This window comes from Hypomesus nipponensis, chromosome 16 (genome assembly GCF_054491055.1).
Source record: "Hypomesus nipponensis isolate SF chromosome 16, ASM5449105v1, whole genome shotgun sequence".
Lineage (NCBI taxonomy): Eukaryota > Metazoa > Chordata > Actinopteri > Osmeriformes > Osmeridae > Hypomesus > Hypomesus nipponensis.
The window spans coordinates 11,299,938-11,324,570 of record NC_140376.1 but is presented as its reverse complement, the minus strand read 5'-3'; the positions used below and the strand labels follow the sequence as shown (position 1 = coordinate 11,324,570).

Here is a 24,633-nt window from a genome sequence, read left to right as displayed (position 1 = left end):
TATTATTCGAACATGTTTTAAAATATTATAGCTTTCTATATTATTAGAACATATTTACAAATATTATACCTTTCTATATAATTGTGTCATCAAATATCATCACATGAGTTTTCCTTGTGTCTTGCCTCGCAAACTATTCAAATATCTTGTTGCGATCTAGTGACACTGCCTTTCAATTCGCTAGGTGGCGATTTCAGGGTCCTTGAACTGCGGTCCTGAAACTGCGGTCCTGAAACTGCAGCTCTCCGGCTCTCCGGGGCCTCCGGGGTCTCCGGCTCTGCAGGTTCATACTATTGACTCCGTTGGCCGGCAACGCGGACAAGACATCTAGCCTCAATATATCTATGGTCGGCGCTGCCAGCGCTGCATTAAGTCGAAGCTTATGACTGATTAATATACATTACATCCACAGGTGCAAGATGTATGATTTTTCGCGGTTTGTTATTGCTTACTAAGGACAAAGAGTAAACCGCTGGTGACCATGTTAACTACCTCAGGCATAGTAGCCTAACATATGTTTATCTGAAAGTAAATAACATATATTAAGGTAGGCTTACATTTTTTCTGAAATGTTTCTAAACATGTATTTCTTTGTGACTGCATGCACAAGTTACATTTGTAATAACCTACCTAAAACCTTATACTAGACCTATACAACTTTAAATAATCATATTCTACTGTAAAGAAATATATATTATGTATATTATCTTATAATATATGGTGACCTCTCTGAAGTTTTGGTTCTGTGATGACTCCAAATAAGAAAACTTACGTCCAGTGAAGGGATGACATAACTACCCCAAACAATATTTTGAAGTTTAACTCCTTTATTAAGCAGTTACAGTGGGGTCACATATTCTGACAACGTACCCAATGTGCTGGTCCATTAAATATTTAGTTCTTTCTTTTCTTTACAGTAGAATATGATTATTTAAAGTTGTAAATGTAGGTCAGTGTTCCCGATGTATCCCGATTATGTGTCTCGCTCTCGCGATATTCAGCTTCGTTGCTATGGAAACAAGACGCTGATGTTTCTGCCTGGCTGTGTAACTGACTTTCCATTCAAACAATTTCTTGACAACTGACATATTTGTGGAGTTCATAATTTAACATGGAGCCATTTGTAGACAAAGCAATAGCTGTGCAAATTACAGTTTTGCGTGGGAATAATCTGGTAAGGCATCCATGGCATTACCAGCACAGAAGGGCTGGGAATTACAGTAGCTACATGTTTGTGTACTAGTAACTGAGTGTCAACTGCCTGACTACAGTAGTAGGCCTACTGTGCAGTCCACTGTTAGCCTACAATAGCAAGAAACTTCTGGCAAAATAACAAATCTGAAAACAAAAATAATATAGCTCTAACCTTATTTGTGTTTGTGTACGTTAGTTATTATTTGTTTAGTTTTTAATGCATCGTTAAACATTTGCCAGCTAGCTTACAGTAGTTTCTTAGCTTCAAGTGTACTGTACAGTACTGTACTGTACTTGAGCTCAAACTTCTAACCGGAGGAGGAACTGCTTTTAGTGTCCAGGTCCAAACCAATGACTAAAAATAACTAAATGATTGGTCACATTATTACAGTCTTGCGACGCCCACAGGTACAGTAACGTGTTTATTTCATTTTAGTGTCAAACGTTTGGATTTTATTTTATAAGGGCCTAAACTTATTATACAAATATATTAATCATGATCAAATGTAATGCTAATGAATACATATATAGTTAAATTTACGATGAAATGCTTAAATAATGCTGAAACAAATTAAAGTTAATTATTGTCAATATTTATTTGACAATTACAATTCTACAGCTAGTTTAGCTAAAAGTACTGGAAACGATTGTGTTTCCTAGAGTCAACTGATTAAATGTTTCTTTCGCAGAAGGGCAACAAGCCCAACGAGTCTTTCCTCAACTTTGTCCGGGCAGAATTCAATGGCCGAGTCCTGGGGGATTCCCAGAAGCTTGATGCATCCGTGGACCTGGGAGTAAATTACAACTTTACCTGCAGCTTTGAGTGTTCAGACGCTGCAGACACATTGGATGATGTTGCACATAAACCAGTCATACGTGAGCTAACTGTTATTGTCCTGGCTATTGATTGTACAGTAATTAGCTGTAAAAAAACTTGTAATGTAAAATAGTGATAGTACAGTAGTATGACATTCGAGATATATATATATATATATATATATATATACATTTCACCATTCTCTGACACACATACACACATACCTTTCTCTCTCATGGGTGCTGCAGTGACAGTGATTGAGATCCTTCCCAAGGAAAAGAAAGAGAAGACTGCAGTCGTAGGTCAAGCTGTTGTCGATCTGCTGCCTCTTTTGCATGGTGAGAAGAGAATAAGTCTCTATTCCAGGCACATCTTCCCAGAAGACTTGATTGTGCATTTATTCTGACATGCTGTCCTCTCCCCTTCTTAAGGTCAGTGCAGCCTCTCATCCACTGTGGTACTCCATCCCACCCCTGGTTCATCTGCCGAGGCTGCCTGCCAGGAAGGCAGCAGTAAGGTACCCCCCTCCACACACACACACACACACACACACTTCGGCCTGCCATACCATTTGGTCTGTATAGGAAGTGAAAATTCATTACATTACCATTACAGAGACAACCTTTTGTCTTTTCTTCTGGGCTCGTGGCGGTCAGTCAGATCATTGTTGTGATTGACCTGCCTTTGTCAGATGGTGTGATGATAAATTCCTAGACCTTGATGTATCAAAACGAAAGACTTAATGATTGATTTCAGGCAGAATAGTAACAAACCAATAGTCAGCATTATACATGGAAAAGACGTTCAAATTGTCAACACATGTAAGTGTCTGGACTCAACATATAAGTATCTGGATTCAAACAGAGTCGGTTGTTAAACGTACACCGCAAATAATTCACTTAATGCAGAACTATTAGTGTCTGTGCTTTGATACTATTTTATGTAATTTTTTATCAATGTTTTAAAGTATTTTCACATTCTCATCACAGCACATGTATTTGCCGGTTAAATGTGTTGCCTGTTAAGGACAAGCAGAGCCTAAATGCTATTGTGAAAGCCTGCTACACGATATCTGGAACCCAGCAAAGAGACTTGGGCTCCCTGGGAGAAACAGGTGGCCCAGAAAGCAAAAATAGTTATCAGCCACCTCACCATGTTCTGTACAGTGAATTCACCTTCTGGCTGGTGCCCTTAGGAAAACAAACCACTGCACTAAAATTAATTCCTTTAATTAATTAAGAATTAAAAAATTAATTCCTTCCACTGTCAGGCTTTTAAACGCTGACTTTAGTCATTAGTCAGGCCTGTTACATTCTTTTAAACTCAATTATTTAACAATGCTTTATTTATATGTTTTGTATTTTTATTATTATTTATGCTTTAGTTTTTATGTATAATGTATTGACCTATGTATGTTAATCTGTGCCTTTGACATTTAACTGCATGCCTATAATAATGCTGGGATCCATTAAGTTGTCTGATTCTGAAACTTTAACATCAAACTTCTAAACCTCAAACCCAGCAATTCTAGAGGATGTGTTGTGTATAATCACAACAGGACACAATGAATGATTATTATGAATGTATCTTTTCTGTACAAGAGCTTGTCTTTGATTTCTCTGCCCCTTTCTGCTTGGTACCCAGGCATCTTTAGATGTGATCATCAGTGTGCCAGAGCCTCTGCTCTCTGTTGTCCAACTGTCAGAATCCAACCTGTTGAAGGTGACGGTGGAGACAGCCTACTCCATCCCAGAAGTATGGAACCCTGCCTTGGGGTCCGACTATGTGGCTGCACTGCAGATACCCCTCACAGCCGAGGTAAGAGAGACATTATGTTATCTTTATTCAATGATGAAGCTCCTATCAACATAGTAAACTACTGTTCAGACTACAATGGTGCTTTTTAACTTGAAATATGATTTAAATACCATGTGTGCACATATCTTTTGTTTCTTCACAGAAAGAGGAAACATTGTGGTTTTCCAACGGGTTACTGAAAGTAGGTGGAGAGAGAGAAACTGTAGGCAGGCCCAGGAAATGGCCTCTAGGGCCCCTGCTGGCACCTGGAGCTCAGTTCATTCCAGCATTGTCCATTGAGGGAGACCCCCTCGAGCTGGAGGATGGAGACCTGACCAGCATAGAGGTACTCTAACCTACATAACCGAGGTGTTACCTAGAGCCATATAAAAGGAAATACATTTTACCAATAGTGTTCCTCCTAAAAATCTAAAACATCTCATACTAATAATTCAGAGACCCTTCAAATAAATTATATGTATTACAAGCATTTATAGGGTTGGGCAAGTGAAACATTACAATCTATAGTCAATTAATCCCTTTTCTTTATCACTGTCCTTGTTTTTCCTAGGATAGAGATTTCCGTATTGACGCTGAGACTAACAAAAAGAGAGTAAGCTGGGACACGGAGCGACGCTGCTTCCTGGATGCAGGGGGTGCTGTCTGGTGAGATGGACTTCAGCAGCTCCACCCTGTTGAGATCAGCTAAACTCCATTGAGATCCCTGCTTTCGACATATGCAAAATATATAAAAATAAAGTGTGGCTATCCTTCATCTCACCAACACTCTTCTCCTTCCTGCCTTGCTCAGCTTAACCCGTAGGATAGGGAAGAGTCGACTGTGGCCGGTGGAGGTCATGAGGTCCATGCAGGCTGGAGCCCCGAAGGGAGGAAAACCTGGGAAACCAGCAACGGTGAGATGTCACAAGCAAAAAGCCACCAAGATTACAGAGCATCATTTAGCCTCACACAGCATCATTCAGCATCACAGAGCCTCACAGATCATCATAGAGCATCCCAGAGCTTCACAGAGCATAATTCAGCATCACAGAGCATCATAGAGTCTCAGAGAGTATAATTCAGCATCACAGAGCGTCAGAGATGATCTTAACAAATTTACTCTTAACTGGATCTGATGAGTCTGTCTGTATAGGATCATCAAAACCTAAGACTGCTCTGATTACTGTTTCTGCACATCTCAGAAGTTGGTAACAAGAGACTGCTTAGATGAGTCCAGGTGGTCTCAGATAGTGTGGTGCTAGGCATAGCAGTATGATCTGTGTCCTCTGTTGTGTATTTACAAGAATAAAATTCAATAGCCGCCTCTGTGTTTGTGTGTTAGCAAGCTGAGGACGAGTCCCAGATCTCCTTCCACGGTGTGGCTTACGTCGACATGGCCCCTCTTTTGTATCCCGGGGCGAGACGTATCCGAGGAGCATACCGTCTCTACCCCTTCTACGACTCTGAGCTGCTAGCTAAGGTGAGGGCAGACAAACAAGGAAAAGCAAGCTTGCAGGCAGACACGGATGAAATCACTTCAAGACGGAACGTTGTAAGGGTGCTGTTACTGTGACAGGACAGTACAGCAGGTATGGAGAGGAAGAGGGGCAGAAGTTCTGAGTCAGAGGAGCATGTTAGTTCGGTTCTGTCCGAGTTTGTTTAAGGGTGTTTTTGAGGATATTTGATTCATAAATCTTAAAAAAAAAGTTTTTTTCTTTTTTAAATTGCTACATTACAACTTTGAATTGCTCTCAAAATAAACATTTTAGACATTGTTCATAAAACATCTTATACAGAAATATAGTAATATAACTAAATAAACCGCAATGTACAACTATCTCATGGGTCCATTTATCGCAGTTGTTTCCACCGTACTGTGGGCTCTGGTCTCTTGAGAGTATTTTGTTCCCTGTGTCGTTCCAGCACTTTGATCATAATCAGTTTTTTCAGTCTCTTGACCTCAACCTCGCTGAAATCCGTCATAAGTGCTCTGATGCTCTAACTATCTCCAAAAAATGCCTCTTAGCTCCTTGGCAGGCTGTTTCCTTGGCAACATGGAGCGCCCCCTCACACTGTTTTCCCAGTTATCACCTATGTGACCTTGTGTGTTTCAAAGGCTAAGCGCAATGTCAGCGTTCTGAAGGAGAGCGCCAGGGCCCCCACCACGCAGGGAAGAGGCCGAGCTCCTTCGTCCATGGGGTCCTGCAAGGCCGCCCCCAGCAAGACCTTTGACAGCCTCAAGGGCGGGAAGGACACCAAGGAATCTCCCAAAAAAGTAAAAGGCCAGCTGCCAAGAAAGCAGTCCTGAATGCAACCCTTGCTCTTAGTAACAGTGTTACTCACATAGCACAGCACTTATCAAAGTAGGCTCTGGCAGGGCCGACAAAGGCCGCCTGTGCCAGTGGTCTGTCTTAGATCAGAGCCGGATTTCCCATCTGATGGAATCAGGTTCCGCGATACAGAAGCTGCTTCCCAAAGCAATTATCAGTAACAGCAGCAGCTTGTGGTTCCATCAGAGGATGGTGAATCATCTCGTTAGCTCATCTGCCCCTCACCGGCTCCCTGTGGAGGCGCTGCAGACAGAGGGAGAGAGGAGCACACAGCCACCCCACCAACTGAGTATCTGACACGGCAGACGGCTGCCAGACAGATAACAAACTCCCACACGCGTAGACTCACATGCCCACAGGCACCTGCAAAAGAAATTGTTATTTTGAATTGTGTTTTATCATAGAATTGAATCAAAGGCCAGATTTTTCTGCTCCCCAAATGTATATTCAACTGCCTGTAACTGTCTTCAACAATCCAGGATCACACTCTAATAAATAGAAAAAATTCTGCAAAAATCAGCCCTGTGCACCCTCTCCCGCCCCCACAACATCTCCCAAATAAAACTGTAGTGATGCGTGCTGTGTTGTGATATCAGCCAGGGGCTACGGTGAAGCCTATTACAGCTGAGAGTGTGACCGAGGTGGAGCCACAGGTCAACGTGGAGGGCCAGGTGAGTGGGATCAAAGCCACTGTCACTGAGAAGGATCTCACTAAAGGTCAAGTTTCAGTATCTCAGAACCCTCCACACTCCTCGATCTATGTGGCAGATGTATGCAGACTCCAGAACCTACATAATCATCGAAATAGCTCTGGAGAAGCCCTTGGTGCCCAAGAGACCACCTGAGGAGTTAGCTCAAAGGTACAGTACTGTGACTGTACCGTCTGAGATTTAAAGGATTGAGGGGTGTAAGAGGTCATATGTGTTTATCATTTGATTGGAACTGCCTCGTTACTGTACTCAGAACAGTAACTATAAGTATGGAAAAAAGCCTAAAAAAGTGAGGAATAGTCAAAAGAGAGACAAAATGTTTCAGTCTGTCTATTGACAGGGTGAAGGAGCTGCTTCCTCCCAGACCCCCCTGTCTCGCAGACCTGCTGGAGCAGAGAGAGTAATCACAACACACACTTCACAATAACACAATCCGATCACCATGACGTTAGCACACTTGTCCATTCACTTTTCTGTCGACAACACCTTGTGGCCATTTGCCAGCCACTACTTCTTCCGACTTCCCCCTGCTGGTGTGCAGGAATGACGAGTTCTGACTGCAGTTGTGTCTTAGGCCATCCAGGGTTACCACAGCCAGATTGCCAGTGTGGCGGGCCAGGTTCTGGAGCAGTACAAGCAGCTGTTTGGACCTGCCTTCCTGCCCGGAGGCGAGCCACTGGATCCAAATGAACAGGAAGAGCGCAAGACTCAGCTCCTGGGAGAGCTCAACTACTCTGGGAAGTTCTTTGCTTTCAAAGAGCAGATGAAGGTGAGAGATATGGGGATATTTTTGTTAGTTTTTTCGCTCTTTTGGTCTTTCTAAGCCACCTTTAAAACGCAGGGTTTAATTATAGACTTATGTTTAAAAAGTTTTGTTGACTTATGTTTACTTGTTTGTTCATTTGTTTAGAAAGGTTTCATCATGAAAAATATTTATGTAATGAAAGAAACATAGTGGAAGCGTTTTCTCCTTTTGCTCTTACTGTTTGTGTGTCCGTGTGTGTTTCTCAGTACTCAGTGGTGAAGATCGTACGGGAGAAGATGCTGAGAACTGAGGCCTTCACTGACCCTGAGCAGCTCCAGGCATTCCTCAGCCAGCTTCATGTGTTCCTGGTGGATGAGATGCATGTGGCTCTCAACAAGGCAAAACACACCTACCACTGTCACCACTTAGATGTGTCTGGAGATTTGTCCACAGTGACAGTAGCAAACCAGCCTTGTGCCACGTCATGTTTGTAATCCATCAAGTTCTTTCTCTCTCACTTTTCTTGCACTCTTGTTTCCCCCTCTCCAGACCCTATCAGTGGATGCCCAGGAGAGCCAGCCTCGCCCGCTGCTAGACTGTGCCCAGCTGAGGCACTTTGCCAGGGAGGCTCAGCTGAGCGGAGACTACCAGTTGGCTTCTCAGTACTACCAGGAGGTGCACTACCACTGACCCTGGCATGAACACGCTGCCAACACCCTCTTCAAACCTATTCAGCATAATACCACATGGGTTTATTCACCATTATGTCCCTCAGTGAACCTACCGGTGTATCAGTGGGCATTTTCTGCCATTTTCTCACCCGAATGATGTTGTCTTCTGGGTGTTTTGCTGACTGTACAGCAGCTGACTCGAGAGCGCAATAACCCATCCCACTGGTTCGACTACGGGGCATTCTACATGCTGAGTGCTGACTACCTGAAGGCTGAGGAGTGCTTCCACTACGCTGTGTCCATAGAGCAGGCACACCTGCCCAGGTGAGCAGAGTGGAGGCCTATGGCTTTAGCAATGCTGCCACTGCTGCGGAGCTGGGAATGTTCACCCATCTGGTATTGGCTAACAGTATTTCCACCCTGCAGCTTGATGATGTGTGGGGTCCTGGCAGAGATGGGTGAGCGCCACGAGGAGGCAGAGATCTTCTTTGAGAGAGCCACGTGCGTCGACCCCACCAGTGTGGCGGCCTGGACCCTGTTTGGTGAGAGCACACATGCACGCATCCTCTGTGAAGGACAAACACACAACTCTGTGAAGCATCCACTCTTAAAAAGAAGAGGGAGAATTATTGTGTGAACACTAAAATCATAACGATTGTTCATAAAACCCTATGGTTCCACGTACATAAATACTGTAACTATTTAATCAACCAGCTAGAACCAATTTGTTCTACCTGAGACTCCACATGACACCTTTTTGGAACCTTTTTTTAATCTTTAGAGTTATTAAAAATCTTTGCTTGACTGGTTTGTGGTTTGTGTGTGTGTGTGTGTCCAGGCTTGTTCTACCTGAGCCAGGACAACCCCATCCAGGCGGAGATGGCCTTCCTAGAGGCCAGCAAGCAGCAGCGTGCCTGCCTGGTGGTGACTCCACCCTGCAGACCAGACACTGGAGAGGCAGGGCCTGTCGGGGAGGAGGAACCAGAGCAGCCTGTGCCAGAGTCCCCAAGGACCAACAGGACAGGTGAGCTAAAGAAAAAGACAGAGGCAGAGATGAGCATTCAGAACTGTAGAAGTTACTGTAGAACTATGCACTTCTGATAGGGCTGTCCCTGACTAAGATTTTCTTTGGTCGACCAAGACTCGACTAAAACGTCTGAAAATCGTCTAATCGAACTTTGAAACGCTTTTTAAAAAAAACGTTCAAACATTTTCGCGACCCCTTACAAAAAAGAAATATACTTCAAGTTTTTTTTGTAAGTATACTTAGTATAAAAAGTATACTATTATCATGTTACTTAAAGTATGCTAGCAGTGTACTTATTTATATACTATTTTTGTAAGGAGTAAACTGAATTGGCCCACCTTTTAGGTAATTTAGTACACGGGGTCTTAAAAAGCCTTAAATTCGGAACTTTAAATTCAAGGCCTTAAAACGTCTTAAAAACTGCCATATTTTCATCCAAGGTCTTAAATTTAATTTAGTCAGGTCTTAAAAATGGGTTTCTCTCGCTTATTTCCAGAAACAGCCGCAGAAAGTTATTACAAAGTAGCAAACAAAAATTGAGTCATAAAATACATAGCGGAGCTCTAGAGTCTTTGCTACAACGCTGCCCTGAGAATGTTGGTTCGGTCTGTTGTAGTTCTTTCGGTTGATATTGGTGATGGTACGTACGTGGTGATAGAGCTACAAATCCTTTGATGAATGCATTGCAATACTTGCCTGCGAAATACGTTTGCGTCTCCTCAGAGTTTGAAAAGTTTGGTTATGTGAGAAAAATGGGAAAGTGTAGTTTCAAAGAGTCATGGCTAGAGCACATCGATTTCCGCTGTTGGGTAGTAGTGGTACCCAGCTCCAGGTACGAGGCTCACTGTAAACTATGTCTAAAAAATATTAAATTAGGGACTCTGTGTGTGAAGGCTCTGGAGTCACACGCAAAAGCGGAGAAACACAAAGTAGCCATAAAATGCCTTCAGCGGACACAACCAATTAGTGAGTTTTGTGCCTCACCCCTGCCTTCCCTGTCGTCTTCCTCCTCAATACCGGGCCCCTCCGGTCTCCAGCGCAATATCGCAGCTCCCTCGAACGACCTTCGGGCTACTTTTGGATCGACTGACACGTCGAAAGCCGAGGTGCTGTGGATACTGCACACGGTGACTAAACATCACTCATTTAATAGCAACAGTGAGATTGGCGATCTTTTTCCGAGTGATGTTCCCTGATTCGTTAATCGCGAAGACGTTCTCTTGCGGGCCCAACAAGATCGCTTATGTGGCAAGATTTGGATTGGGGGAGTTCATAAAGAGGGAATTGATTTGTTCCATAACCGGGCCGTATGTCGTAATGTTCGACGAAAGTCTTAACCAGACCACCAAGACCAAGCAACTTGACGTCCACGTTTGTTTCTGGAACAATGGCATTGCAAAGTCGAGGTACCTGGGTTCACAGTTCATGGGACATGGGACAGCGCGGGACCTACTGAAACATGTCAAAGTAAGTGAAAGTTGAATGGGCTATTCTTTTACTCATCAATTTTGAGACTAAGGAAACAATACATGTAGAAAGCGATGTCTGTCTAGTGTCTACACATTTGAAGCTGTAGCCTACATAGAAAAAGTAACCTAACATTGTATATGGTTTAATTTATTTTATCAGTTTAGATGAACCTTTATTGTCTCAAACAAAAATTTGGCAATCGAGAGAGGGAATGTAGGTTCACATACAGTTTAGGCCACATTAGCAGTCATAGTTCTACAGACCTACAGTGATACATAAAGTAAGGCTTGTAGTCAAACATGGAGATAATTAAATGTACAATGACTGTGTATGTGTGTGTGTGTGCGCGCCATTGCTTTAATGATGTATATCTGTCTTTATTTCTCCTTATTTTCAATACATAAGGAGTCTTTGAATCAATTAGACTGCAGCAGGCTGATGTCAGTCTCCATGGATGGGCCTAATGTTAACTTTAAGTTTTTAGAGCTCCTCCAGCTTGACCATGGTGAGAACTACGGGGGTGCACAACTGGTGTCCGTTGGCAGCTGTGGGCTCCACACACTGCATAATGCCTTCAAGGCTGGCTTTTCGATGTGGCATGTGGACAAGCTACTAAAGGCAATGCACACATTATTCCACCATGTTCCAGCGAGGAGGGAGGACTACGTAAGAGTCACCAAGTCCACAGTGTTCCCTCGGCCATTCTGCGGCCATCGGTTGCTGGAAAACCTTCGGGTTATCGAGAGGGCTCTGGCGGTCTGGCCATCTCTCCAGCTATACCTGGATGCTGTGCACAGAAAAGAGCTGCCAAACCCCAAGACGGCATCATTTGACACCATTGAAGCAGGCCACAACGATCCTTTAACCATCACAAGGATGCACTTCTTCATGACAGTGGCCAGGACCTTTGATCCATTCATGAGGAAGTACCAAACAGACGAACCTGTGATGCCTTTCTTTGGCAAAGACTTGGCTGAGTTGCTCAAGGTAATGGTTTTGGTGGTTTTAAAAGGACTGTATAATTTGTTGGTCTTCAAAGGGTTGTGGCCACCAGGGGGCATCGATTAGAATGCAACAAGATGTTCCTTTTATGGGTCTTATTGACTAACAGATGTACATATCGATGTGTGTGGTTCTGAAACACATATAGGCATGAATCAGTAAATGATCAAATTAAATGCAGTGTTATACAAAATGATAAACAATGTTACGCAATATGCAAAACAACATAAGGCTTACAAAGCAATCTCCGCTTATATTTGACGTTCTAAACAATAGAAAACACGGGTAATGCGAGGCTCCGACTAGGGATGGGCGTGGTTAATCGAATATCCGGATATCCTAAAGTAAGTTAGTATTCGAATACTTTTTTCGAATACTTATGAGCATAGTTTGATAAAAAAAAAGGTTTTATTGAAAAACCGTCGTGTCATGTTGTGAATTCTAATAGTTGTGACGTTAGAAAATGATGAAAACCATCAAAAAAGGTAGGCTACGCCTGCGTTCTGCTGCGAGTCTCCTTTCATTTCATTTGGCGCTACAAGAAGCTTAGTGTCCTGGCTAAGCAGTACCACGCAACAACCTCAGTTCCTGCAGTCTTTTCTACGCCGGCCTGCTCGTAAATCGACTCCGTACTATAGCCTCTCCCCTGAGCATGTTTACATGCTAATGCTCCTGAATAAAAATGCGTATGGCTAATGCAGTTGTGGCTTATTTATTTTCTTACCAGTAGCCATGTAGAGCTAGCGTAATCGGCTGTTTATGTTCGCAATGTGTGGTGGCGCACCGTATCCTATAGGATTCCGGTTCCAAGTTAATATCCAAGTTAATATGCAATATTTCTCTGTGTGTCTTTCGTTTTTATGGAGGATAGCCTACCCAATGTGTTTAATTTAGTCCAATGTAGCCTACTTTTTATTTCACATAATGATAGGCTAATCGCTTTTCCGCCAAATTAAGAGCCTATGTCTGAAGACACAGCGTTTTTTCAAGTTCATTGTCTTTTCGTCATGTTAATAAATTGATCTTTCATTTGTTTTCTTTATTCAGCCCTTATTTAATCTAATAGTTTAACAGTCCCAATTATTGCCAGAATGTGTGGTGGTTCATGTGTTTACTGTATGCTTTGCGTCACGTCAGGCTAATTACATAACGGAACCACATTAATAAAATAGATTATCCGGATATTCGAATATAATTTCGGATACTATTCGAATAGTGAAATCAGTTCAAATCTCCATCCCTAGCTCCGACAATTATACAATAGCTAGAAGCAACGTGCTACAACATTCTTGCCTCAAAAGAAACACAGTAACCTTATGATGTGGTACAACCAACAACAAACAGTATAACTTACTACACAATTTCCGTAATTTGGACAGTACAGCAACACTTGGATAAATATATAAACCCTTTCAATTCAGTTATTGTTTTTGTTACTTAATTTGTCTGCTGACAGAGTCTACTGAGGCGCTTTGTTAAAAGGCCGGTCCTGCAAGACATCACTGCCCTTCAGCTTACCACACTGGACCTGTCTGACAAGAACTTGCTCCTCTTCCCACAGAAGGTTGACATCGGCTTGGGTGCTGAGGAAGCTCTCAAGGTATTGTCATGATTCTTCTTAAGCTTTTGGAAATAATGATCAATATGCAGGCAGCAAATATCATTTCGTTTAACATACTCCAAACATGTCAGCTGTAAAGTGTGCAACAGGAAGGAATTTTGCCATTAAGCTAATACACTAAGAAGTCATATTACCTCATTGCATGAAGTCTCTTTATGCCCAGTCATGTGTACTTTTTAATTTAAAATTGTTTTAATACTACTGACGTATTTTTTTATTGCACATTCCCTTGTCCAGAACAGTAAAAGTTCAGAGCTAAGGGTCCTTGAGTTTAGGAGGGATTGCATGGAGGGACTCTCAAACATTGTGAGGAAAGTTCAGGAGAAGAGCCCCTTGAAATATGCCACAGTTAGGCAGATGGAGTGTCTGGACCCGTCTCTCATGTTCAGGGACCCAGACAAAAGCAAGACTCAAATGAAACGTCTCATACAGACATTTCTGAAGGACAAGCAGCTGACAGGAGGTGTATCTGCTGGTAGGAATATATTTGGAAGGGGTTATGAACCAAAGTTTTGAGTACCATGCTCAACTATACTCTGAATTTGTATAAGACTGTTTCGAGCATTCGCTCTATGTTGCAGACATTTGGTCCCCCATTTGGCCCTTTTCTCTTTTCCTATCAGGGTATTGGCTTAGCATGGACATCTTGCTTTTGTTATTCCCTCTTCTAATGGTCCAGCACCTGTTCTGTGTGCAGTGGCTCATATGTATTTCACACAGGCTTTTTTTGTTATTGAAAACATTACATAGGTGAAGAGTCGGTTTAGGTCTTGAGTGCTGTGATTTATCTATATATGCATATTTGACTTTTCTTTTATCACTCATTTTGTTTTAGGGTATACCATTGTCCAACAGTTTGAGTCTTTCCTGTCTGTTCAGGCAAGGAACGAAGAACTTCTCAACTGCCAGCCATTTGAGAACCGACTAGACACCTTCCTGCATGAGAGGTTAAGCCGTCCCTATCCTGCTGCTTGGGATTTTTGCCAGAGGTTGCTCCTTCTTTCACATGGGCAGGCCTCCGTTGAAAGGGGATTTTCTGTTAACAAGGAGGTGGAGATCGAAAACATGCATGAGGAGACCATCGTCACAAATAGGCTGATCTGCGACCATGTAGAGATGCATGGGGGTGTGACAAAGGTTCCCATCACCAGATAGCTCCTAACATGTGTGGGTGCAGCCCGCTCAAGGTACCGCATCTTTCTTGATCAGGAGCGTACCAAGAAAGAATCGGAAATGTAGAGCCTGAAGAGAAAGCTGGCAGATGAGGGTTTAGAGCAACTAAAAAAGAAAAAGACCAGTTTAAAGGAGGTGTCCGACTGTCTTGCCAGGGAGGCAGACATGCTTGCCGAGGAAGCCGAGGGAAAGGCTGGCTCAAAGATGGCCCAGCTCCTATCCAAGTCAAATGCCCTCAGAAGGGCGTACAAAGACAAAATGGCTGAACTCAAAAACATTGAGGCTGAGATTGGTGCTAAAGGAGAGGAACTTAAGCATATGTAATCTCTCTTTCTCTTTTCCTTTCTCTCGCAGTTCAGTAAAGTTCAGAATGTTTCATTTGCATAACAGTTTGGGTTGAGCAGTATAGCCAAAGCAGTCCATATTGAAGGGACATTTGAACATATATATCATTACATAATAAGGAGTCTAATAATAAGACAAAATAGCAGTAACATGGATAGTTGGAAAGTAACATATAAATGCATGTTAAGACACTAAATGTAAAAAATGACTAAAAGTAAAGATACAGAAAGGTTTTAAGTCATACAAGGTTGATTCACTGTCCCTCAAGTTGTGACATTGACATACATATCTCTCTCACACACACACGCACTCATACACACTCTTATAAAATGATATTAAATGATTTTTTCAGAATCTCTTTGATTTGATTATTTATTTGGTCATGCGTCGTGTAGGTCTTAAATTTCAATCTTTATGGTCTTAAAAAGGTCTTAAATTTGACTTACTGAAACCTACAAGAACCCTGAGTACACTTTAAAGTGCACTTATAGTGTATTTCAAGGTTTACTTTTGAATACTGTAAAGTAGCCTGTGTAGTGCACTTTCAGTTCATCAAGTATACTTCCTGAAGTACTTCACAGTATACTTTGGAATACTCTATAGTAACCTGTGTAGTGCACTTTCAGTTCATTATACAGTTCAAGTATACTTCCTGAAAGTGCCTCAAAGTAAACTTTGCAGTACTTTAAAGTGCACTTTCAAGTACTTCAAGAAGTAAACTAAATAATTTTACTATGACTTACTAATATATTAAAATGTTCAGGGGCCCCTCAAACGCCTCTGATTTTGCGTCACTTGGCAGAACGGGGGCAAAGTTACACTGCAGTGACACTACAATGACAACCACAAAACACTACATTCTAAGCAGACACATTTAAAAAACAAAATTCATGAAGTTACATTTGTATTTCGAACAAACGGCAAACTTATCAGCAAATTTTAACACTATTGACCGCCTTGCATCATGGGAATTGACCAGCCAATGAGCCACGCTATCTTCGTTTGTTCTTCAGTCAGTTTGACAGTATAAACTTCAAATACATAATTCAACCCTTCTGTCTGCTTCTTTCTCAAGTAGCTTTTTAGTCTTTTCCATTAATACTCCAATTGATAACTAGAGGGTACAATTTCTGGGGAAATTGTAGGGTGTGCTTGCTTGCATCAGTTGCAGGTGGGTCCGTTTTCCCTTCTATTGATATTTACATGCATTTAGCCTACTCATATTGCATAATTCATTAAGAACACCCTTTGAAACAAGGAACCCCCTTTAAAACAAGCTACTGTAACAACATTGTCACTGGCAGTATTTCAGATGGAATTGCGATTCAAATAGTACCATCTGCTAACTGAAAATAAGCCCCACAAAACGTAAATAAGTTTGATATTAATTTAGGGGGACATGGCTAATTCAAAAGCAGTTTGCTAGAGGCAAGCTAGCTGCCGTTGCTATCCACACTCCACTGATTGTTTGAAAGCGCAGGAAATTAGAACGTTTCTTTTGTAAGGGATAATGTATAGTAGACCCGACAGGGCGAACAACATTTTGTTTCGCCCTGAAGGGGCTTATTTTCCCGATAATGACAGGCGTTCTATACATTATTCCGCTTATTACACGGGTACTTGCTAACAAAAATAACTTAACCCCTTCTGGATCCTGTTTAATTTTCCCAAAAACGCTCAAACAGCATACCCAAAGTAAATTGACTGCTGTTCTTAAACCATTTGGAGTACATGCATGTAAATGGACTGAAAGCTGACACTCTGAAGTTATATTTCTTGTTGTCAGGACCCCTGTCAGTCCTACTGGTGTTGACTAATAGAAGCTTGAACACAAGGAAAGTGAAAGTTTCTATTTCCGCCTAGAATTTGTGTTGAAAACAGAGGTCTGAAGAGGCCTAGAAGTGGTAGGTATTAGCTGGAAGACAGCATAGGACCACAGGTTGAAGCCTTACCCAATTCAAATCAAAAGTCAAACATAATACCACAATATATTCAGATTTTACAAAGGTTTTTATAAGAGTACATCCTTTTAAAGGTTGAACATTTTAAAGGTTGAATGGTGTCTCTAGCTGAAAGTATGCTGAAGCAGTTCAGTTTGAAAGAGGAGGAAGCTTTTTAATGATTTGAAAGGATTTACCATTACTTTTAATGGGAGAATAATTTGCACAAAAACCTTAATTCTTTAAAAAGTATAAAAGTGAGAAATACCAGAAGTCATAACCATCATCTCCTGAAGGAGCTGAACGTTATGATTCCAAAATTGTAGGAATCCGTGAAAGTATGCAGGACTAGTTAAAGGCCAAAAAACGGCGGAAGAACTAAGAAGTTGGAACTAGAAAAGGCTGTTCCTGCGAAACAGCAGTGAGAATGCTCAAAACCTGAATGGGGATAGCTGACCATGCAAAAAAAGCTGAACATTTTGAACATTTTCAGAAAGTTATAAGCTGAAGCTTCAAAGCGACCAAAAGGTATTTTAAACAGGGGCTGGAGCTGGACGAAGGCATAAAACTACAGAAAAGAGAAGAAAAATGCTAAACAAAGTGAAACAAATCAGAAAGAAGAGAAATAATGCATAAAAATTTGAACATTTAGCAAAGAAATATTTGCTGGAGTTTCAAAAGGCCTGAAATGTTTCAAAAGGCCTGAAATGTATGTTAGAAAGGACCTGCAGCAAGATTAAGGCAGAAAAGTAGAGAAAAGAGGGAAAAAATGCAAAAGTACTGGCAGTTGGAAGATACTGCTGTGAAATGTATTTTTGAAAGGACCTGGAGCAAGATGAAGGCAGAAAACAGAAGAACGTCAATATACATACCTTGTTTGGCCAATTTGGTCGATTGTGGAAAAAAAGTCGAACCGTTATTAGCCTAGTTATGGAGAGCCATCACGCTAGCTTAATTATGAGAAATGTAGCTAGAATCCACACCTCAAACAAGTTAACCTAGACGCTAAACTGTACGTCCAATCCAAAAAATAAGGATATTTCCGAGACCCAAGACTCTGCCGAAACCATTGATATCCTTTATGTGTCTGTGCGGTCAGAAATACAAGTCTTTTGGCAGTTTCCAAAACGTCACCCAATTCTGTTTTCATGGTGCGTGTCTGTTTGGTTGCCATGGTGATGGCGCAGCTGTGATCGCTAACAAGCTGGGCAGATATGGAGCTAGAAAGCTGACAAAAGTACCTGAATTTGAATATGAAAGATCTGAAATATTGGTTTGTCAAATTTCATAAAACTGAAATATTTTGCTGTTGAATATATAATATCTGAATTATTTGTATGCAGAATTTAATAAAACTGAATTATTTGTATCCAAAAATACAATTTTTTAAAATTCAGATTGCAGGAATTCAGATTCTTGAAATTCAGATTGCGGAAATTCAGATTGCTGAAATTCAGATTGCTGAAATTCAGATTGCTGAAATTCAGATTTTGTCAGAACTAGGCCAAAGGTGAAACAGCTTGCTTTCACAGGGAAAAGTAGACGATTTCAGAACAACCGAATCTAGACATTCTCTGACCGAATTTTACCTCAGAACAAAAGCTAAGAGTTGCTCGTTGGAGGAAAAGTATTGAGCAAGTGCTGATGAAACTTGTAAAAACTGGTCTTCTCCTCTGCCAAAATCTGTTACCAAGTGAGTCGAGACAGAGTCGGAGGGCAGCGGAGACCGATGGAAGACCTGGAACAACTGGCAAAGCCTATATTTATGTTCCATTGTTCTCTTTTCTGTGTTGGAGTTATTTTAAGAGCTTGATGGCATCAACATCCAGCCTGATATTAAATCATGAACTTCAATTGTGTCTCTTAATTATAATACCCACACAGAAAATCCAGGTTGAATCAAGTCACGCTAGCTAGCTACTATATTAATAGCCAATTTTGGATGGTCAAGCATATTTTTCATCTCCTATCAAAGTCATGGTTCAGCCTATAGGCTATGTGAATTTGCTAAGTGACATTACAAATCGGTTATGGATAGTGAAATATTTGCTGTCTGAGAGATCGGACATAGTATTTAACAGCATCGATATAAGGAGTTATCTATGGCTACCAGGATATATATCCTGTCTGTAGTGCGGCCGGGTGTGATTTGATTCATAGTCCACACATCGTCTGGAGGTCAGTTTCGATCAAATGCCAACGATCTCCATACTACATCTTGCCGACGTATCTTCTACACATCGGGACATATGTGTGCTATCCCAGATACTTATGTGTGATCTGGGTCTTCCTCCAACTAGCAACTCAGTTTGTTCTGAGGTAAAGTTTGGTCGTTCTGAAATCGTCTACTTTTTCCTGTGAAAGCAAGCTGTTTTACCTTTGGCCTAGTTCAGACAAAATCTGATAAAAATTTCCGCAATCTGAATTTCAAGAATCTGAATTCCTGCAATCTGAATTTGTATTTTTGGATCAAAATAATTCAGTTTTATTAAATTTGGCATACAAATAATTCAGATATGATATATTCAAAAGCAAAATATTTCAGTTTTATGAAATTCGACACAAAAATATTTCAGATCTTTCATATTCAAATTCAGATGCTTTTGTCAGCTTTCTAGCTCCATAGGCAGAGAGAATCACAAATTTAGCTGGAATCCACACCTCAAACAAGTTAACCTAGACGCAAAAGTATACATCCAATCCAAAAAATGAGGATATTGTCCGAGACCCAAGACTCTCCCGAAACCAGACATGTCCTTTATATGTCTGTGCGGTCAGAAATACGACTCTACCGGCAGTTTAAAAACACGTCTACTTTCAAAATTTTCTGACGAATTTTACCCACCTCTCCATTGAAGTTAGTGAGAGAATTTGAAAGGCTGCTCTCGCTTCAAGGCTCAAAGCTGAAAATCTGTAAATGTGAGCTCTTTAGTAGTTACATTGGCTGAAAAAGGACAAGTTTTCCTACATTTTAAGGTATAACTTGTTTCTGTAAGTTAAACTATATGAACGTCAGAGGAATTTGTGTGACAATTTAGTTGAATATCAGCAATTTTTCATGTATTTAAAACTGTCACGATTAAAAATTGGCTGAATATTTGAAAAAGCTGAATCATTTTGGAATAGCTGAATGTCTTGTGAACATTTTAAAAGTTGAATGGTGTCTCTAGCTGAAAGTATGCTGAAATAGTTACGTTTGAAAGAGGAGGAAGCTTTTTAATGATTTTAAGGATTTACCATTACTTTTAATGGGAGAATAATTTGCACAAAAACCTTAATTCTTTAAAAAGTATAAAAGTGAGAAATACCAGAAGTCATAGCCACCATCTCCTGAAGGAGCCGAACGTTTTGATACAAAAATTGTAGGAATCGGTGAAAGTATGCAGGACTTGTTAAAGGCCAAAAACGGCGGAAGAACTAAGAAGTTGGAAAAATAAAGAGAAACAGAAAAACAATAGTGAGAATGTTTAACAGCATTCTCACAATACATATATATGTGAGATAACAATGGTTTGTGCTCGCCGAAGGCAAGTACACCCCAATTATTAGTATAAGAGTATAGGGCTTCAGAATGTTTTGGCAGTATTTAAGGTTACAGCTTCAGTACCGAAAAAGATTCAATGTGTAATGCATAAAAGAGTTTCATACACATGAATAATTAGAAAGAGATGGATCAAAAAAATGTAACCTCTAATGGTGTGGATTATTGCTGTATAATAATAGAAAACATACATCCTACTCCAGAATTTTTTTATACCATTTTCTGTTTCTAAGCATAGTTCTTAAAAGTACATCAAAACTATTTTCTAAGTATACTATTTACAAAAGTGAACTATTTTCAAAGCATACTTAAAATGATATCAAAAGTGAACTGTTTTGTAAGCATACTTCTTAAAAGTATATCCAAAGTGAACTAAAGGTGTACTATCCATATTTTAGTATACTTATAGTATACTTTAATATACGTGTTTTTTGTAAGGGATCTGACAAGTGATGGGAAGGTCGGATCATTTTACTGATTCGGTTCTTTGAATCTCGTTCAGTAAAATGAACAAATCTTTTTTTGTGTCATTCGTTCATTTCAAGGGGGGGGTGGGGAGGGGGCACTGCAAACACTTATCATATGCTCATGTAGGTTAGTGCATGACATGTGCACCAGCAGATACTATTTCAAAAGAAATTCCTGCATTCAAATAATGTATTATGACAGTTTGTTTTTGATTTGGTCATTTATTATCACACTAGCATTTAATTATGACGGCAAACAATTACACTGCACTAAACTGTAAGTGTAAATGTAAAGTGAAAATAACAAAACCAGTCAGTATGTTGACTTGAGCAAATATCATTCACGTCTTACTAAAACAGCGGCCATGGGAAAGGGAATGAGCCACCAGTACAGAGCCTATGCAGGTCACGTAAAAAATGATCCAAAGACTTCTGCTGTATATTCTATATGCATTATTTGTTTGCATTATTGCATTATTATTTGATGCAACTCTGGATAAAAGCATGTTTTGAATGAATACAATGTCAAATGTTAATGCACCGTGTGTGACTGGGGCTGTTCCCCTGGCGCAGATGGAGAGAGAGATGGAGGCAGTGGGAGTGGGGTGACTGGCTCTCAGAGCAGCCAGGGAAACAGGTCTGGGGAGGACTTTAATGGAGGGGTGGACCCTGATCTGGCCACAGCCAGACTGGTAGCCATGCCCACCAGACTCAACTCCACCATCTACATGGAGACAGTCCAGTTCCTGTTGCAGAACAACACTCTACAGGTCAGCAGTCTGCGCTACCGGTCTAATTTGTCCCTTTCAAATGCAACATGGCAGAATGTATGTGACAATATAACCATCGCCAGAACATACAACATAACGTCAGATCCATTAATTGAAGTATATTTGTATGTGCATACTGTATGTGTGTATGTGTATACTGTGTGTGTGCGTGTGTCTGCACATACTGTGTGTGCAGATGGCTCAGCGGGCTCTGGCCCAGGAACTGCTGTGTCCAGAGGGAGGCCTGAGTAGCTCCTATCACCTGGCCATGGCCAGGCTGCAGTTGCAGAGGGCAGAGTATGGCAGTGCCCAGCTCAGCCTGCAGGAGGCGCTCAACGACAGCTTCCAGGTACCAATCACAAACAACCAACAGACCAGAGGCCTGTTTTATAAAGTGAGTTTAGTCTGACTAAGCCAGTCTGAATAAGCAAGGCTTATGTCAGTTCGTCAGACTCATTTCCAGTTCATTCGGTTCCATAAAGCCAGCTCAACGTAGTTCGAAGTCAGTTACTATGGCAACTTATGCTTCGAAACTAGCCTGGTCCGGGCAGGCTAACTGTCAGGCTTAGTGCGTGTTGTTGCTTAACCAGACGTTCCTGTAACCCTGACCCAACTGGAAAACGATGATTTACCACAGACATTCTCATTTTCTCATTCTCCCTCAGTTCAATATGTAGGCTACATTTTTTGAAAATCAACTTAAATACATGGGCTACAACATTTAGCCTAATGCATTAAACAATGATGAACAATTATTTGATACCCACCATAGCCTATTTAAAACGTATGGCTATATGGTAATTTTTTATTCCAAATGTTTAGGCATCAGACATAGGCATCTATCTCAATCTTAACTAGAGAGTATACCATTTCTGGGGAAATTGTGAGGGTGTGCTTGTGGCTGCCCCAGCTGCCCATAGTCTCCTGGTGTTTACATATTTCAAAAAGGAGGCCAAATGTAGCTCATGAAGATGCAGCACTCAGGAGAAAGCTTAAAGTAAATTGTAACAACTTGTTGGTTGCCCAACAAGAGGAAGACACAGCATCTGCTTCTTCAACTCCTCAGGGCACCTGTTGCACCTGGTTATGAACACCCATCTTTGCTATATTTAAAGGGTCAATTGTAGGCTATGGGACGTCTAATATCGCATTTGTCTAATTGGTGGCCAAGCCGCGAAGCCACCTGAGGGTTTGTACTTATTATTAGGGGCCAAGCAGCGAAGCTGCGAGGCACCTATTGTAATTGGTAGTATTATTAGGGGACAAGCAGCGAAGCTGCGAGGCACCTATTGTAATTGTTAGTATTATAAGGGGCCAAGCAGCAAAGCTGCGAGGCACCTATTTTAATTGGTAGTATTATTATTATTATTCTTAAGACAGGGTGTCTATGGCAGGCCCTAGAAGCGCTTGGTCGAAAGTTGTGAAATTTGGCACACTCATTAGGGACAGTCCCCTGGTCCAATTCACAAAGTTTCATGTCCCATACTTTGGCACTCTTGCGCCACCAACGGGTCAAAGTTGGAGTTGTGTTTACACACGCAACTTTTGAACCGTATGTCCCATTTTCAAAAATGAGGTACCATTGGATTCCCTGGATCAAGCCGAGTGCAATGCACACCATGGCGTCAATTTGCGGTTATATACATTTACCGCTATTTCCGGTTTTATCAAAACCCTTTAAAAGCCTACTCCTCCTACAAATTTTGTCAAATCTTCTTCTAAATTACCAGACATGATCTTCAGACCAAGCCTCACAAAAGTTATCGAAGGATATTTGATTTTCAAAACCGTTTGTCCGGTACAGCCAATCAAATTCATCAGGAAAGCCATCAAACAGGAAATGAAGTCATATCTCAGCAGTTCTTTGAAGCAGTGACACCAAAGTTGGTATGCCTACTCAGAACTTAATTTTAAGGATGTCCTCCAAAAATTGTGTCATGTGACTAAAAGGGGGCGTGGCCGGAAGCATAAACGTGTTTTGGCTAATAACTGTTGAAGTGTTTACCTTAATAAAGTAATTTCTTTGTCTGTTGATGTCTTGTGAGATACCAAGCTTGACCATCAATAATATTTCATAACAACCGAATTGACGCGTCCGCCATTTTGGATTTCATAGAAAAGTGTAAAAACCTTTTACACGCCCCAAATTTTGCCCAATATTTACTAAATTTGGCACAGATGATCGTCAGACCAAGCTTCACAAAGGTGTCAGATGGGTTTTCCATTTTCAAAACCGTTTGTTCGGTTGAGCCGATCAAAGGCGGCGGCGAAGCCGCAAAAGACACGTGAGAGCGTAACTCAGCAACCATTTGCTCACAGAAGTTATCAACGGATATTTGATTTTCAAAACCGTTTGTCCGGTACAGCCAATCAAAATCGGCAACAAAGCAACCAAACAAGAAGTTGGGTCATATCTCAGCTAATCTTTGAGAAATCAACACCAAACTTAATATGATGACTCGGAATCCTCTTCTGAGGCTGTCCAATTAATTTGGTGTCATGTGATCACTTGGCGTGGCCGCAGGAAGCAAAAATGTGTTTTGGCCAATAACTGTTGATTTGTTTGCTATTATTAAGTGATTTCTTTGTCTCATGATATGTAGGGACATCCCGTATGTGATACATGATAACTTGTGATAATAGCCGAATTGATCCGGCCGCCATTTTGAATTCATTGAAAAACGTTTTTTCTTTACTCCTCCTACACATGTTGTCCAATCTTCACCAAATTTGGCAGAGAGTATCTTCAGACCAAGCCTCACAAAAGGTTTCACATGATTTTTTGATTTTCAGAACCGTTTGCCCGGTACAGGCAGTCAAAATGTGCCTTAAGCCAGCCAACAGGAAGTTGGGTCGTATCTCAGCAAATCTTTGATGGATTCACACCAAACTTGCTGCATGCTCTCTGAACCCTGTTCTGAGGATTTCGAAAGTGTTTTAGGGGTCATTTGACTGCTTGGCCACCACATTGCTGCTTGCAGCTATATTTGGTGGCCAAGCCGCGAAGCGGCGA

At 41.2% G+C, this 24,633-nt stretch overlaps 2 protein-coding genes, 1 long non-coding RNA gene and 1 pseudogene across 4 annotated transcripts in view; 3 read left to right on the top strand and 1 right to left on the bottom strand.

The window, feature by feature from the left end:
* Nucleotides 1-1,018: 1,018 nt before the first annotated feature.
* Nucleotides 1,019-7,991, top strand: LOC146254877 (cilia- and flagella-associated protein 70-like). Its single transcript, XM_084675736.1, has 15 exons — nt 1,019-1,174; nt 1,884-2,070; nt 2,260-2,349; nt 2,443-2,528; nt 3,656-3,829; nt 3,972-4,154; nt 4,380-4,474; nt 4,620-4,722; nt 5,151-5,288; nt 5,925-6,083; nt 6,735-6,809; nt 6,907-6,998; nt 7,189-7,248; nt 7,423-7,617; nt 7,860-7,991. The coding sequence occupies exons 1-14, from the start codon at nt 1,112-1,114 to the stop codon at nt 7,613-7,615; spliced, it is 1,698 nt and encodes a 565-aa protein (XP_084531862.1). The 5' UTR covers nt 1,019-1,111; the 3' UTR covers nt 7,616-7,617; nt 7,860-7,991.
* On the bottom strand, nt 1,095-7,182 carry LOC146254878 (uncharacterized). The gene is made up of 4 exons (XR_014731456.1): nt 6,152-7,182; nt 4,590-4,705; nt 2,236-2,727; nt 1,095-1,982 (listed from the first exon to the last, which is right to left on the bottom strand). It is a non-coding gene; the product is annotated as an uncharacterized LOC146254878 (long non-coding RNA).
* LOC146254875 (cilia- and flagella-associated protein 70-like) overlaps nt 7,771-24,633 on the top strand; it is a 37,209-nt gene continuing 20,346 nt past the window's right edge. The window contains exons 1-8 of the mRNA XM_084675467.1: nt 7,771-7,785; nt 7,860-7,991; nt 8,056-8,268; nt 8,455-8,588; nt 8,691-8,806; nt 9,103-9,288; nt 21,424-21,620; nt 21,817-21,969. Of these exons, the coding sequence (XP_084531593.1) occupies nt 7,771-7,785; nt 7,860-7,991; nt 8,056-8,268; nt 8,455-8,588; nt 8,691-8,806; nt 9,103-9,288; nt 21,424-21,620; nt 21,817-21,969 (1,146 nt within the window). The remainder of the gene's footprint in view (nt 7,786-7,859; nt 7,992-8,055; nt 8,269-8,454; nt 8,589-8,690; nt 8,807-9,102; nt 9,289-21,423; nt 21,621-21,816; nt 21,970-24,633) is intronic.
* LOC146254876 (uncharacterized) lies at nt 10,330-15,218 on the top strand (annotated as a pseudogene). Its single transcript, XR_014731453.1, has 6 exons — nt 10,330-10,758; nt 11,167-11,266; nt 11,411-11,748; nt 13,220-13,363; nt 13,622-13,859; nt 14,220-15,218. The product of XR_014731453.1 is annotated as an uncharacterized LOC146254876 (transcript).